Source organism: Carassius carassius, chromosome 35, assembly GCF_963082965.1.
Source record: "Carassius carassius chromosome 35, fCarCar2.1, whole genome shotgun sequence".
Lineage (NCBI taxonomy): Eukaryota > Metazoa > Chordata > Actinopteri > Cypriniformes > Cyprinidae > Carassius > Carassius carassius.
In genome coordinates this window covers 16,126,778-16,141,470 of record NC_081789.1, presented here as the reverse complement: position 1 = coordinate 16,141,470, position 14,693 = coordinate 16,126,778, and the positions used below count along the sequence as shown (strand labels likewise).

Sequence of the window (14,693 nt, the reverse complement as noted above, 5' to 3'; positions counted from 1 at the left end):
GGCTTTTATTTGTATATTTTTAGTTTTCATTTGATTTGATTTTTAGTTTTCATTTAACAATTCAAGTTTGAGTAATTTTGAGTTCATTTTTAAATTTGATTAGTTCTATCTAGCTTTATTTTATTTCATTATTAATTTTATTACTTATAAATATTCAATGAAAAACTTTTTTTTATTTTATTGTATCTTAGCTTTATTTCAAAGACCAAAAATGATTTTTTTTTATAGTTATGTGTAACTATTTAACAGTTATAATAGTTTGACTCTACAATAGCGCAACACTGAAATAGTGTAATATATGTAGAATTTATTATAGCAGAATAATCTGAATTTATCATCAACAACAATTTGAGTTTACATAGCTGAATCTTTTGCACAAGATTATTTTTATCACAATTATTATCAGATAACACCCAGTCTTTTAAATAATACATGTTACAAGATTTTTATAAATAATATATGCTACTTGTGAGCGCTGTCTCTCATGAAAAAAATTAAATCTTGTTAGTAACAGTGCATATATGAGGAGATATATGAATGTGCTTCAGCAATCACAAGGTATTCAGCACTCAATTTAATTGCTTTAAAATCAGTGGTGATATAGCAACAATTGTAATTGTGTTGTGGTATGCGTGAGAATATGATTGCTATAGATTATGTGTGTGTGTTCGCTCATTACCCAGTAGCTCCATTGCATCATCCTCATCTTCCATCTCATCTTCAGTGACTGAGGGGGCCGAGTCAGGCATGGAGTCAAATGAGTCCTGAGACAACATGGCTGCCAGAAGTTTCTTGTGATTCTGTTGGTGCTGTTTTAGGCCTTTACCCTTAGTCTCCATTTTCAGGCTGCAGACAGAGACAGACAGAGAGAGAGAGAGAGAGAGAGAGAGAGAGAGAGAGAGAGAGAGAGAGAGAGAGAGAGAGAGAGAGAGAGAGAGAGAGAGAGAGACAGAGAGAGAGAGAGAGTGAGTGAGTGAGTGGAAACTGATTATAGCTTTAACATCTAGAACAGTGGTTACTTTGAAGAGGTCTTAAAACCATATGAAGTAGCTTAATTAAAAAAAAAAAAAAAAAAAAAAATTATATATATATATATATATATATATATATATATATATATATATATATATATATATATATATATATATATATATATATATATATATATATATATATATATATATATATATATGATTTTTAGCTCTGGAAATATCATGCAAATGACTAAATCTATTAATAAAAATGTCAGGAAACTGACTTAAGATCCGCTGAAATCAACAGGCTGTTCTGTCAAAAATTGCAACAGTCATTATTCTCCAATCTTTCCTCCACATTTATCCTCCCTAAGAAGTCTATGTTGTAGTGTACTGTTCACTCATAAAAATACATCTTAATTGGCATTTATGGTTCTATGAAGAAACTTTATCACCCATGGGCATGGGCAATGGATCTCTATATTATTAAAATGTCCTGTCCAATAAGAATTAATCTATGAGGAACCCAAAATGGTTCTTCTATGGCATTACTTTCCACTTTTGGAATGATTGTATGTCAGGAAAGATGCAATACCGTAAAATTTTACTAAACTACACATGATACCCTAAATGTATGAATATAACAAACATGAGAAAATTGTGTTAAATGTTATTATCTATATAACAAATATTTCAATCATTAAAATAACCAAGAAATAGGGTTCACTCCAGAACCAAAAATACCATATCAATTACTCGATGTTAAAGCTGCAGTCCGTAAGTTTTGCCTCTGTGGCCATCTATGTTTGAAAACCTGGAATTGCAGTTCCTTATGGAATAATATTCGATGGGTGGATTGTGATCCAGTGGATGAATCTGTTTTGAGATGAATGTGTTGCCGGTTTGGATATTCACTGTACTTAATCACAGATTCTAGCCTATGACTTGGAATATATGTCCCAAATAAAAATATGCCATAAATTGTCATCTGAACAAGTAACAAGTCTACCAGGTTTGGTCTGACCAACTGAGGAAAAAAGCATTACAATCAAATCGCACTACAAATTATGATTTAATCTAATGATCGATTAGCTCATCATATCACATCAAACCCTGCAAATTATAGTTATAGTTATACTTTTTTAAAATTATTAATGTTAACAACATCAGCATTGCGTGTATTAGCATGTAGATTTCAATTTCTGTACAGTCTAATCTCTAATTGTCACATCATTTGAATTTCATATTAAGAAATTATTTTAACCTAAAAAGCAAACTATGCTCCCATCGAACTGGTTGTCTTTAAAATGCAAATCTTGTGTTAACCCAGGCTTTCTGTAAAAACATTTAAAACTGGAATATAATTCAAATGCGTTTTATAATCTTTCTTGATTACAATCCGCCATCAAAATGATTTTTTGACATTTAATTAATCCAGCTGCTGTGGGAATAGGCTACAATTAAACAATCCGCCACCTGCAGGATCCTCACATGCAATAGCCTAGTAGCCGTGACAATTTCTTTATGGCAAAATTATTCCCATGTCTTAGTGACAAATAGCGACAAAAATAGTCTGCAGAGGTTTAATTTGATTGTAATCCTATTGGAATGCCATTATTCACAGATAATCGAAAGGTTAAGGCCAAAGCAGAGCTGTTTTAATATCCTTAGATGAACATTTCCATGCTAATGGCTATACGAATACTGCACATCTCTCTACTATGAATCATTTAGCCCTTTTCACCTTTTTTCCCTAATTGGGTGTCACTCAGCCATTTCCCAACTCTCCAGTAGTGTACTACAGTGTCAGCAATGCTGAGACACATGTCCCCGTGCTCATAAACATTCATGAGAACATATTTCACTATATGAAACAACAAGAAACAAGACATTTTCACTGTTGTTTTCACTTTTGCAGTTTTTCCACAGTAGAGAAGGGGAATGACCAGGATCAAGACAATACTGTACAAGCCAGATTTGAACCTGAAATTCCCACATGAGCACTATAGCTCGATAAATAGGCAACAGCACCATGGTCATGCGCGTAATTTGCACGGGGGTTACGGGGGTCATGACCCCCCCAAAAATCAGATCCAGCTAATATAACCCCCCCAATATCATCACATCATTCAGATTAAAATAGATATGAAATATTCAGAATGAATACCTTTGTTCATTTTCTTTATTAATTTCATTTGCCAGCAAGAAAGATAGTATCATATTTTAAATAATCTGTAATGTACCCCCCGCCCACCGCACCGATTTGGTATTACCAAAGTCTCTGGTATTACCCAACCCGCTTTCAGTACCAAGTTTGTTCACTATTTTGCGCAGTCGATGGGATGAATGGTTGGAGAAAGCTGACGGAAAGATGAAAAGGACACTGAAAGGCAGCCAGACAACGATTTTTTATTGTTTGTCGACACCAGCCAAAAAAAAAGAAAAAAGAAAAAGAAAAACGAAAAATCCTGACCAAACGGAGGTACCCTTAAGTTAGCTGTTAAGTTAGCTCAGCGTTTCTCAAAGTGTGGGGAATAGAAACATGACAAACAGGTTTTGTGCCCATCTTTTAAATTCCGTTATTTATTGACCATACACTCAAAACAAAGACACATTTAAATGTAAGCCTTGACGTTACTTAACCTCTTCACACGTAAGTTTAAAAGTATTTCAAGGCTACCGTTATTGATCGTAGTATCGCTTTATGGTTCCCATGGAGACGCGCCATTCATTGCTTGTCACACCGTAGCCACAATAGTGCTGAATGACTGATGATCTGCTTTTATTTCCTTTTTTATTCAAAATTTCACAAATGTGTTAGCTATAGCAGGATATATCTGATATTCCGATTGTCAAATATGTGCAAGTGGATGTGTTTTGTTGTTCAAACACCTTTATAACGATCGCATTACTTGAGCTGTATGCGCAACGTATTTTAGGTATCTATCTTATTAAAATACCTAAAAATACCTAAAAAAAATACGTACATTATTAGGAATTTACCACCTCTGGTTCAATTTGGGATTATTTTTATTTTTGTTTGTTTGTTTGTTTTTTTGTTGTTCTTTTTGCATGGATTTTGCAAAGTGTCAAAATGAATCAAAGCACAACTAGGTTAATGTTAGTCCACACTTGTATTGATGTTATCAGAAGCTAAATGCAAACACAATTATTATTATTTTTCAATCTAATTTTGAGTCTTATTTCATGCAAAGTGATAATATAATTGCACTTTCATTTTCTTTATTTGAAATTTTTTAATGCTGTTATTTGATGTTAAGTTTTTAAAATGTGATGTTAATAAAATACATTTTAACAGTTAAACTTAAAGCCTAGTTTATTAACATTTTGTTGGGGTGATTGGGGACAGGTGGGGCTCGGAACCCTTTCCTACCTCTGAAGTGGGGAATGGCAGAAAAGTTTGAGAAACACTGAGTTAGCTGATGATTTGTTTTGTTGACTGGAGTTGGCTGGCTAGATGTTCGTTTGCCAGTGTCCTATGAGGTAAAGCCAGAGGGTGCCAGGGACTGTGTAGAACCAATGTCACTGAATTGTAACTGCTGTTTGCTCCAATACAGTCACCCGTTTTGGGGGGGATTGCATAATTAAATTATGCAAATTAGCATGTTACCTTTTACACAAGAAAATAATACAATAAATTAATAAATAAATAAATATGCCGCGAGTTTAACCCCCCCAATGGTAGACCCAAAGTTACGCCCTTGACCATGGTAAATCAGTACAACTGTAATATATTTAAATAAAGCTAACAGACCATTACAGTAAGAGTAAGGAGGAACTGATGAAAGCTCTGAAAACAAATATGCTATTCATTCTGTGGGCAGAGAACTGTATGAATCAATCACTCCATTATACCTCTATGGCACTACATTAATTGTTTCATGCATAAAAGATAATAATTTTCACAATAACATTCAGCCCACAATATTTTAGTCTAACAAACATCCACAGTACAGGAGCCTGGTAGAGTTTCACATAAATACAAATTTTACAGTAGTGACAACTGGAGCTCAGTCTGGCTTAATTACACAGAGGTGGAATTAGTTACCTGATTTATCCTGTCATTTCACTTAATAAGGCACTTGTTTTAGTGGAGGGGAATGTGGTAAACAGACCGCAGTGAAGCACAGCTGATACAAATAATAATTTAGAAACAAGCTTCATAAATGGAAACATTCAATTTCCTAATTTCTGTTCCTGTCATGCAGAAGAACTTGTCTCTCAGATGGGGCCTGACCAGGGTTCAAATCATTAGACGGTTTAAAACAATGAATCTGAGGCTGCGCTACTAAAATAAGATGAAAGTGAGAACGTATTTCTTCAGATTAATGCAATTCAATGAAACTATGTAAGTCCTTGCGTGGGTTGGAGAAATGAAGCCTTGTTAGACAGAACTAAAGTTGTACTGCTGCTGCGTTCCTATGGGATGAGAAACTCTCCACAACCTCCTTCTGGCAGAACAGATTGTATCCACAGAATCGAGACCACAAAACCAAAGCTGAGAATGAAGTAATATGGAATAACCATGATGTAAATAGCTTGAAATTACACACCACAAGGGCCATGAGAAGTCAACTGGCTGTAAATGTAAAAAGAAATCCAACAGGAATAAAAGGAAGGGTGAATGATGACCTGAAAAGTTAACCAAACATAAAGCTGCAAATAGGTCAATATAATAAGGGTGACGCATGTCATTCTCGATCGGTTGCCGACAGAAACCTCAATATGCCTCAAGATGCACATGGCAAATGTGTGGTGACTGCAGATTCACTGATCGCAGGTCAGCTGGTGGTTTAGTAGATGCATCTTTTACAGATGGCAGTGATACACAATACTCATTAGTAGTGAACTCTCTGCCTCTACTCTTGTATTTGCATATATAATGCAAAGCCTGCAAAATCTAATTTTCCTGAACTTATTTTTTTGTATCCAGGTTTATTACCCTCCCTCCAACAAGGCTTAGAGCAGGGTTCCTCAATTAGTTTTAGCAGAGTGCCAAATTCTGCCAACAATACCAAGCCAAGGGCCATTGACATACACACACATATTATATATATATATATATATATATATACACACACACACACACACACACACACACATATTTTGCATGATCTTTGACCTGGCTTAGGGTATAAATAAGAAAAACTCTAACAATGATAATTGCAATCAATTGTAATCAATTTATAAAAGGGAATACAATTTATGTTGTTATGTTGTTTCAGTAATAAATAAAACACTGATAATGATAATTGTAATCAATTCCAAAAATTACCAGATGGATAAAAGGGAATACAATTAAACATAAAAAATAAATAATAATAATAAAGTTTAAAATTGAATTTTTGGAACTGACAATGATAATTGTAATTAATGCTACCAGTTGATTAAAAGGGAGGAAAAGGCTACTTCAGTCATGATCTACTTTTGAATTAGACTTACAAATTTTGTGAAAAAAAGACTGAGTGAGTACAATAGACACTAGTTGCCACCTACTGGCTTAATGATGGAAGCTTTATATATATATATATATAATTTTTTTTGAGCCAGTCATCTGAGCTTTAAATGCCATAAAACTAATCATTCTGTAGCTGCTGCAAATAAGGTCATTACAACACTAAATATCTAATGCCACCACAAGAATAGCAGGATTAACTCCCAGCCCTTAATCAAAACTAAAGTAAGCACTTTAGGGGCTGCGAAAGTGTCAAACGGTCTGCGCTGAGTATACTGTACATCTGAGCATTTAGGCCCTTGAATGTCTTTGACTGGATCCCTGCAGTGAGAGTGGGTTGATGGGAATGTTTATGAATGTAAGGAACGAAGAGCGATGTGGAGCGTAGGAGTTAGATAGAAACGGAAAGGGAGGAGGGTAGAAAAAAAGAGAGCGAGAATAAGGGGGTTACGCTTTATAATATGTTGCTTATGTGTAAAGGGAATGGAAGTCCCACACTGGAGCTTTATCATCTCTATAATCAGTCACAATAACCTGTTCCCCATAATCCACCTCTGCCTCCACCTAAATTCCCAGCAGCTTTGTCACTCTGCAGCGCCTAAAGACCGACAGCTAACGAGAGTCTCGTTGTTTTAGGGTGAGGTTATGAAGGAAAAACAGTGTTTTGTTCCAGAAGGAAGGCGGTGGTCATTATACAGAGCAGCAGTATTTTTCTTCCTCTACTTTATGTCAAATTGCAGAACAGGTGTTGAAAAGAACCCTGCTGTGTGTTAACACATGTGCAGGGATATTGAGAAAATCTGTATCCCCTGCTCATGGGGTTTTGGACTTGCAGATTCATGCCTTGAATGACAAAGCAAGGTTTGGACTAGAGCTGTCAGACTGACCAGACATCCCCGTTATATGGGGACAGTCCCAGCTTTTGGTGTCTTTTCTCCGGAAATGTCATCAGTTCAAAACAGACCGTAAATACACTCAGAAAAGCCCAACCAAAATGTACTTGGACTGTAGTGATTATTTTTACCAACAGAGAACAGAGCACTATTATCATCAATTATCAAAAGAGACACTGTTATAGGTTTCAGTGTACACAGGAAACTCAGAGGTATAAAAACTCTATAAAAACACCATAATAAGGGCTAACAAGGTGAGAATACTGATATACAGACAACAAAGAAATGTATAGGTGGATGCCACATTCAAAAGCTTCAGACACAATGCGTCCATCATCTTGGAAGGATCAGTGGGTCGTCACTTACAATAAAAATAAATGAGTTTTCAGATCACAACAATGTGCAGTCTCTGGTTGTAAAAACTTGGATGAACTTTCAATGGTAAAAATTTATTTGATTGTGTTTTTTTTAATGGTAAAAAAAATATATTTGTGTTTTTTTTTTAAATATCTATAAACTATTACAGTTTTTTTTTTTTACTGTGGTAACTTTTTATATTATGTTAGCTAATTTATTTGTCTTGTTGTATTGTCTTAGTTTAACAAAAATCATCTGCTGGAGTATATTGCAGATAATAATAAATGTGTATAGGGTTGCATATACAATATACAGGCAACTTGCTCTTAAGTGTTCACAGATTGTCTTTGACTATTCCAATATGGCAGACACTTTTCATATAGTGGCCCAAAGAAACAGCCACTAATAGGGAATCTACCTATGCATATGTATGGTGGCAATGCAACAAGCGACACATGAATTAAACAGAAAAAAATGAACACAGAAACAAAGGGAACAAAACTATACTTCAAAATAAGAGTCCAAAACACAAAGCCAGACAATAGCTACACTGACTTAAGCGGGGTTTATACTTTCACCTGGCTCCGCTTTACGAGCCTCCGCTGCACCTTCCCAAACAGACGAGGCTTTTATACTTGTTGCGTTTGCCATTGTGCTATTCTTTGAAATAACGGGGCAATGTAGAGTAATTGTCGTCTAAATCCGTAGGGAATCACAGGTGAAAAGTAGTAATTTGCTGGTACAAGTCTCGTGATGAATGAATTGATTAATTAATAATTTTTTAAATGTACAAACTTAAACCAATCTTAAACTATTGGCTTTATTTTTCGCATCAAACAAAAGACAAATTTAATCAAATAGTGTATAATTAGTATCTAAATTAATTCTACAATAAATATAAAATGTACATCAAAATAAAAAGCCTTGAAACAAAAACACTATGGCGGTGTATTTTTGGTTTAATAAGAACCATTCATTCAAGGTTACAAGTGTGTCACACAAATCCTAAAAAGTGAAGCAAAACCTGGCTGCAGTATAGGTCATATACTGTACATACAGTAGGTTTCTAATAAGTTTGCTTTTAATTACATATTTGATGTTGCAAAATAATTAAATTCCCACTTTTCTATAGCGGAAGGAATTTTTTTGTTTGTTTTTTTTTTTTTTTTCTCAGTGTTCAGGAGTAGAAATACGCTTGTTGCATTGCATATTTTCGATTTCCTAAAAATGGTTAATAACAGCCATTTGTTCAGGAATCTGGACACACTAGTTGCATTTTATGTCTCTGAATCACTTAAAAAAAAAAGTAATAAAATAAATAAAAAAATCATTACAGTCATTTGCTTTGGTATCAAAGTACACTGAGCGTTTCTGATTAATGTATGTTTCTGATTTACTAAAAAGAACCGGTTCATAAAATACTATTTGTAGTACTTTATCGTTCAAAAGGTTGGGGTCAGTAAGATTTATAAAAGAAACTAGTACTTTTTTTTTATTTAGCAAGGATGCATTAAATTGATCAAACTTGAGAGCTGAATATAAAACATAAATCAACTCTGTCATTTAGTATTTTAGTGCAATATTACATCAGCATCAGCAGAAGAATTCACATGCAAAAAAAACATCAACGAAAGTGTTTCTCAATTGCTACACAAAATTAAATCTTCAGCATCCCCACATCCTAAACGTGCCTTAATAAATATATTCAGTAAAAATCAATCCACTACTCAATATTTTGTTATAAATACCATAGTCATCTAGCATCAAGTTTAATGAACTGTTGTACCTTCAAAAGTCTAAACATGCATAATGAACAGCAGGAGCCCAACGGCTCATTGCTAGTAGAGAATGTGTTTCCTCCTGTAATGATTCATTTATACTGACGAGGACTAAGTCTAGAGATCACAGCAGCATTGCCTTCGTCCTTTGTAATGAAAGTCTCTGGCAGCACTTGTACAGCTATGTGCACTGGGGACGCCTGCGGTATCGACCCGAGGCTCCATAATTTACTGTAATCAAGAGAGAATATTTTAATGGAATGAAGTCTCTTCTGTCAGCCAGCTTCTGAATATGATTTATTATTTAATATCTGATCCTTTCTAATTAGTCGCATTCTCTGCAGCCGGCCTCTGCCCTCCACTCAAACACCAGCCAATTAAAAATCACCCTGGTAACGTATTTAAAGGGTCGAGGAGCTGCAATTGCTTTTTTAAAGATATAGCGGTGCGATGCAGACACATTCAAAGAACTTTTCCCCTCCAGGGATTTATGTGGGGTTACCAGAGGCTACAGCATTCTTTGATTAAAAAAAAAAAAAACTGACAAAACATCTCAGCTTTACAGATATATTGAGAGAAAGTACATTATACAGTATGACATATGCTTTATTAAAAACTGGCTCGCTTTATTACAGCACTTTTTATATGTAAATAAACTCCCTTATCTTCTAGAACAAATTAGAATGTGATGGGCTGAAATGATCTTTCCTTTCAACAACTTAACAGGAAGCATAAATGCAGAGAAACACTCTCATACAAATACAATCTCTTATATTCAGTGAAAGTGGATGGGGATGTCAAATGTCAGAACAAAAATGCAACAAAGGATCATAATAATCTACAACACATGCACTATATTCTGAAGTCATACTGTACAAAATGTTAATTTTAATCAGTGAAAGACTGTAAAAATGCTATGGTAAAAAAAACATTACTTTATAGGTGAAAAATTATAGATCTGTAATGGTAGGTTTCAAGTAATTTTCATGAAGCAATCTTATCATTTACTGCATAAAACCATAAATTAACAGTTTTATATAAACTTATATAATAAAATAGTTTTATATAAACTTTATGCCTATTTTTTTTTCAGTTGTGCATTGCATTATTTTAGTTCCATGTGTTAAAATGATGGTGTCTTGTATAACATTATACTACTTCTAATATATATATATATATATATATATATATATATATATATATATATATATATATATATATATATATATATATAGTAGTATTTACCTCAGTTTGTGGAAAAGCTACATGTACTGAGCTGTATATACAATGAATAAAAGGGTGTCTCACCTTCCAACAGGGCTGTTATCTTTGCTCACCCAACCCTCAGTTTTGGCTCTTGGGACGGGAGGCTGAAGCATCTCAGCCGCAAGGGGGTCAGAATCTTCCTCCTCACGACCCACCCACTCACCCACCACCCGCGGCCTCAGTATGGAGCTATACGCCCGAGGGTCCTTTGAAAAGGAGGCCAAGTTGTGACGAATAGAAAAGGAGAGAGGAACAGAGAGACAAACCATGTGTGATTATGCAAAGGAGTAATCAATTACAGAAGTGATAATTAAAAGGACTGATGTTGAAGTATGACTCATTATCTAAGCTACTTGTGTGGCCAGTCATTTTTACGGTGAATAGATTTTAATAATGGAGGACATGCATGGTGAGCAGTAATAAAAAATTCAACATTTTTTGCAGTAGTTTATCAGCAACAGGCAATTATGAGAAAATGTCCTCTATAACGGTGGTACAGGAAGAAATTCATTTGCATTAATAGCTAAATGTTTTAATATGCATTTGAAACACCAAATTGGGAACAGAGGGAAGCCTGGGCAAATGGCCAAAGACTATTAAAGTTTAAAAACTGTACTGTATTCTGAGAAAGAAGTCTAAGGCAGATGTTTTAGCTGGATTCTCTCTTCCTCTTTTTGATTTCATTTATTTTTTTGATTTGACTCTACACACAAACCACAATTAAACTAGGCTTTTCTTTATCTTCTAAACAAATCCATAACAGTATTGGAGTTCTATTACTGCAAGATAGCATATCAGATAAAAAGAAATAAAAAGCATCATACCAGGTCAAAGTCATCAGAAACAGCAATGCCTGTGCAAAGGAAATAATTCACAAATCAATGTCTTCAGAAAATAGTTTATAGGACACTCTAAATAGAGGTTCTCAATTGGTTTTCAGGACTCAGAATTTATGATGGTCCAACACAGTACCTTGAATATATTTTTTTTAATATGTAGTTTATTGACAAGCCTATTTATTTAGTGTATTTATAGTTAGCTGTATTTTATTACAGTATTTGCTTCTGGCATTGCTTTTTGCCTGCTGTCAGAACAGACCTCAAACTCATTTTGGGGTCATGCCCCACCAGTTGAGAACCACTGACCTAGAGAGCCTTTAGCTGCAGCACAGTGAGGTTTAAAAAAACAAAAAAAATCAGTTACACAGTTAATTTCTTAAACGGATAGTTCACCCAAAAAATGAAATACTTTCATTTATTGTACACCCACATGTCATTCCAAACCCATTAGACCTTCTGAACACAAATTAAGATATTTTAAGATAAATAAAGAGAGTTTTCTGACCCTCCATAGACAACAACACAACTGACACATTCAAGTAGTAAGGAAGGGCATCATTAAAATAGTCCATGTGGCATCAGTGGTTCAACCATATGAAGCTACAAGAATACTTTGTGCACAAAGAAAAAAAAAATAACGACTATTCAATTACTTTTCTTCTGTGTCATTTTTCCGGGTTCTACATCAGAATGTCGACTACTGTGTCATCAACACCACATGTACTGTATGTGTCGTGGTACTCTCGTGAATAGTGGCAGAGTTTTCTTAGTGCACAAAAAGTATTCTCACAGCTTTACAGTTGAACCACTGATGCCACATGGACTATTTTAAAGGTCCCCTGAAGTGCCTTGAAACACACAGCCTTATTCTGTGTGGTGATGTAATTTCAACAGAAACATTAAAAAAAAAAAAAAATAGCGTTTTGTTTATATCCGCTGGGGCCAGAGCCGTTGAACTCAGTAAAGCCACATTTGACAGCCACAGTCTAATAGATTACCCCATAAATTAAGTTAAACAAAATAGTGGTCATAATCATGCTGAGGCTATTTTTAATATATGCTGACTCATGCATATGATCCACTCTGTGCGATCGCGTCTCGGCACCGGAACCAAAGTTGGGATCAAACTGTGTGCGCTGCTGCAATTTGCGTGAAGTAATGTGAAACCAGACCTCATTTGCACCAAACTTAAGCTTATTTACACTGTCTGAAACTGTCCCTATTACCTGCAATGTGCCCTATGAGCCATATACTGTTACAGGAAAAACTACACTGTGAACAAGTGACCGATCTCAGCTGGCACTTCAGCATCTATTTATATTGCAGGAGGCGGGCACTTCGGATTCTAGAGAGCATTTGATTGGTCAGAAGATTTGATGAAAAGATTAAAAATCGTTGAGCCATTTCGGCAGAAATTATGAACTGCAAGCTTTAAATGCTTATAGCTTCTAAATGCAAATTTTGTCACTGTTTGAGCATACTAACCTTAAGACTAACATATTGATACTAACACCCAAAAGAACTTTAACAATGTCCTTACTACCTTTCTGGGTCATAAAATGTTTCAGTTGTGTTGGAGAGTCAGAAAGCTCTCGCATTTCATCAAAAATACCTTAAGTTGCATTCCGAAATGAATAAAGGTCTAACGGGTTTGGAACGACATGAGGGTGAGTAATTAATGACAGAATTGTCATTTTTTGGGGGAACCCATTCCTTTAAGATTTCCATGCATGTGTTTCACTGGGTAGTTGTCCGTTCACTTACTGCGGGACAGGTTCTCCAGGGCTTTGCCAAGCTTCTTGCTCTCTTGCAGTATGTGATTGAGCTCATCAAAGTCTCGGCTCTCAGGTTTAGTCCTCCAGTCCCAGGTAGGGCGCAGTATTGAACGAGGCACTGCAACAGAAGACAAATAAAACGCTTTCAAAAACATAATAATGAGAACAATAATAAATATTTGTATTTATCATTAAAATTCTAGAAATTAAACAAATAAATAAAGAAATATTACTACTTTACTGTTCAAATAAATAAGTATTTAACAATGATAAAGTTTAGCAATCATAATTGTTTCATTTTACTATAACTGTCACGTTTTGTCCAAGATGATAAAAAAGAACAGTCGGTTATAAATAAAAGTAATATTTAATATAGCAAACTCCAGAGGCTTAACAAACTCGAGACAACATGCAAACATTAACACAAACGATTCCAGACAATGAAGGAGAGGAAGTGAGCAACTTAAATACACAATTGGTGATGAACTTAATATAAACAGGTGTGGTCATTAATGAACGTCCATGGTAACTGAAACTGACTCAAACTCAATCATGACAACAACAGTCACAATTACAATACTAATATGGCTGTCTAAATTTCTATGCTTGTTTTTTTTTCCGCAAATTTGGCAAAAGTTGGCATCCCATAAAAAGAAATAATCACCAAAACTAAGCCATTCGTTAGTGCTACATTTATGCTGATTTTTGCAACAAAAGCAAACATTTATGCTGCAGTGACGTTACGCTCCACCCCATGCCTTCCAAATCCATCCAAACCGGTGCCGTTTGTTTGTGTTTGATTTGGGCTGGTTTGTGCCATTATAATAATATAACCATGACCTCTTCTTAAATACCGTATAATGAAAACTTCACTCTCCACCCCAGTGTTAATTTTTTGAATTAGTTTTCCTGCTGCCTTAAAACTTTAATTTTCACAAAATTCATCGGATGCGCGCCGGCGTGTTCCCACTTCTGCGATCAGTTCTCTTTGAGCCTTAGTTGTAAAAGACACAAACAGCTGTCAAAATGTCTATCGTATGGAGTATCTCAGATAAATACAGTCGGTTATGGCTTAAGTGAATGTAAACAGGGTGAAAACCGGATATGTGTCAGTATATTACATCTATTCAGTATTAAAGGGACAGCAGCCTAATTAAATACCTGTCTGTCTCATTAATGTTAATTGAACAATAAAATATGTTAAATAAAGTATACATGTTGAACCTACTGTATTAGAAAAACTTGTTTATTTAATATTTAATTTGTATCTATTGTATTTGTCTTATGGTGTGCAATTTGCTTCTTTTTCATATAAAAAATAAGTATGTACAGTAT

General features: G+C 34.8%; 1 protein-coding gene across 1 annotated transcript in view; it reads right to left on the bottom strand.

Annotated features, from left to right (window-relative positions):
- Positions 1–14,693, bottom strand: part of c35h8orf34 (chromosome 35 C8orf34 homolog) — a 108,630-nt gene that overhangs the window by 72,041 nt on the left and 21,896 nt on the right. Inside the window, exons 4-7 of the mRNA XM_059524608.1 lie at positions 13,348–13,476; positions 11,569–11,597; positions 10,787–10,950; positions 680–846 (exon numbers count right to left, since the gene is read on the bottom strand). Of these exons, the coding sequence (XP_059380591.1) occupies positions 680–846; positions 10,787–10,950; positions 11,569–11,597; positions 13,348–13,476 (489 nt within the window). The remainder of the gene's footprint in view (positions 1–679; positions 847–10,786; positions 10,951–11,568; positions 11,598–13,347; positions 13,477–14,693) is intronic.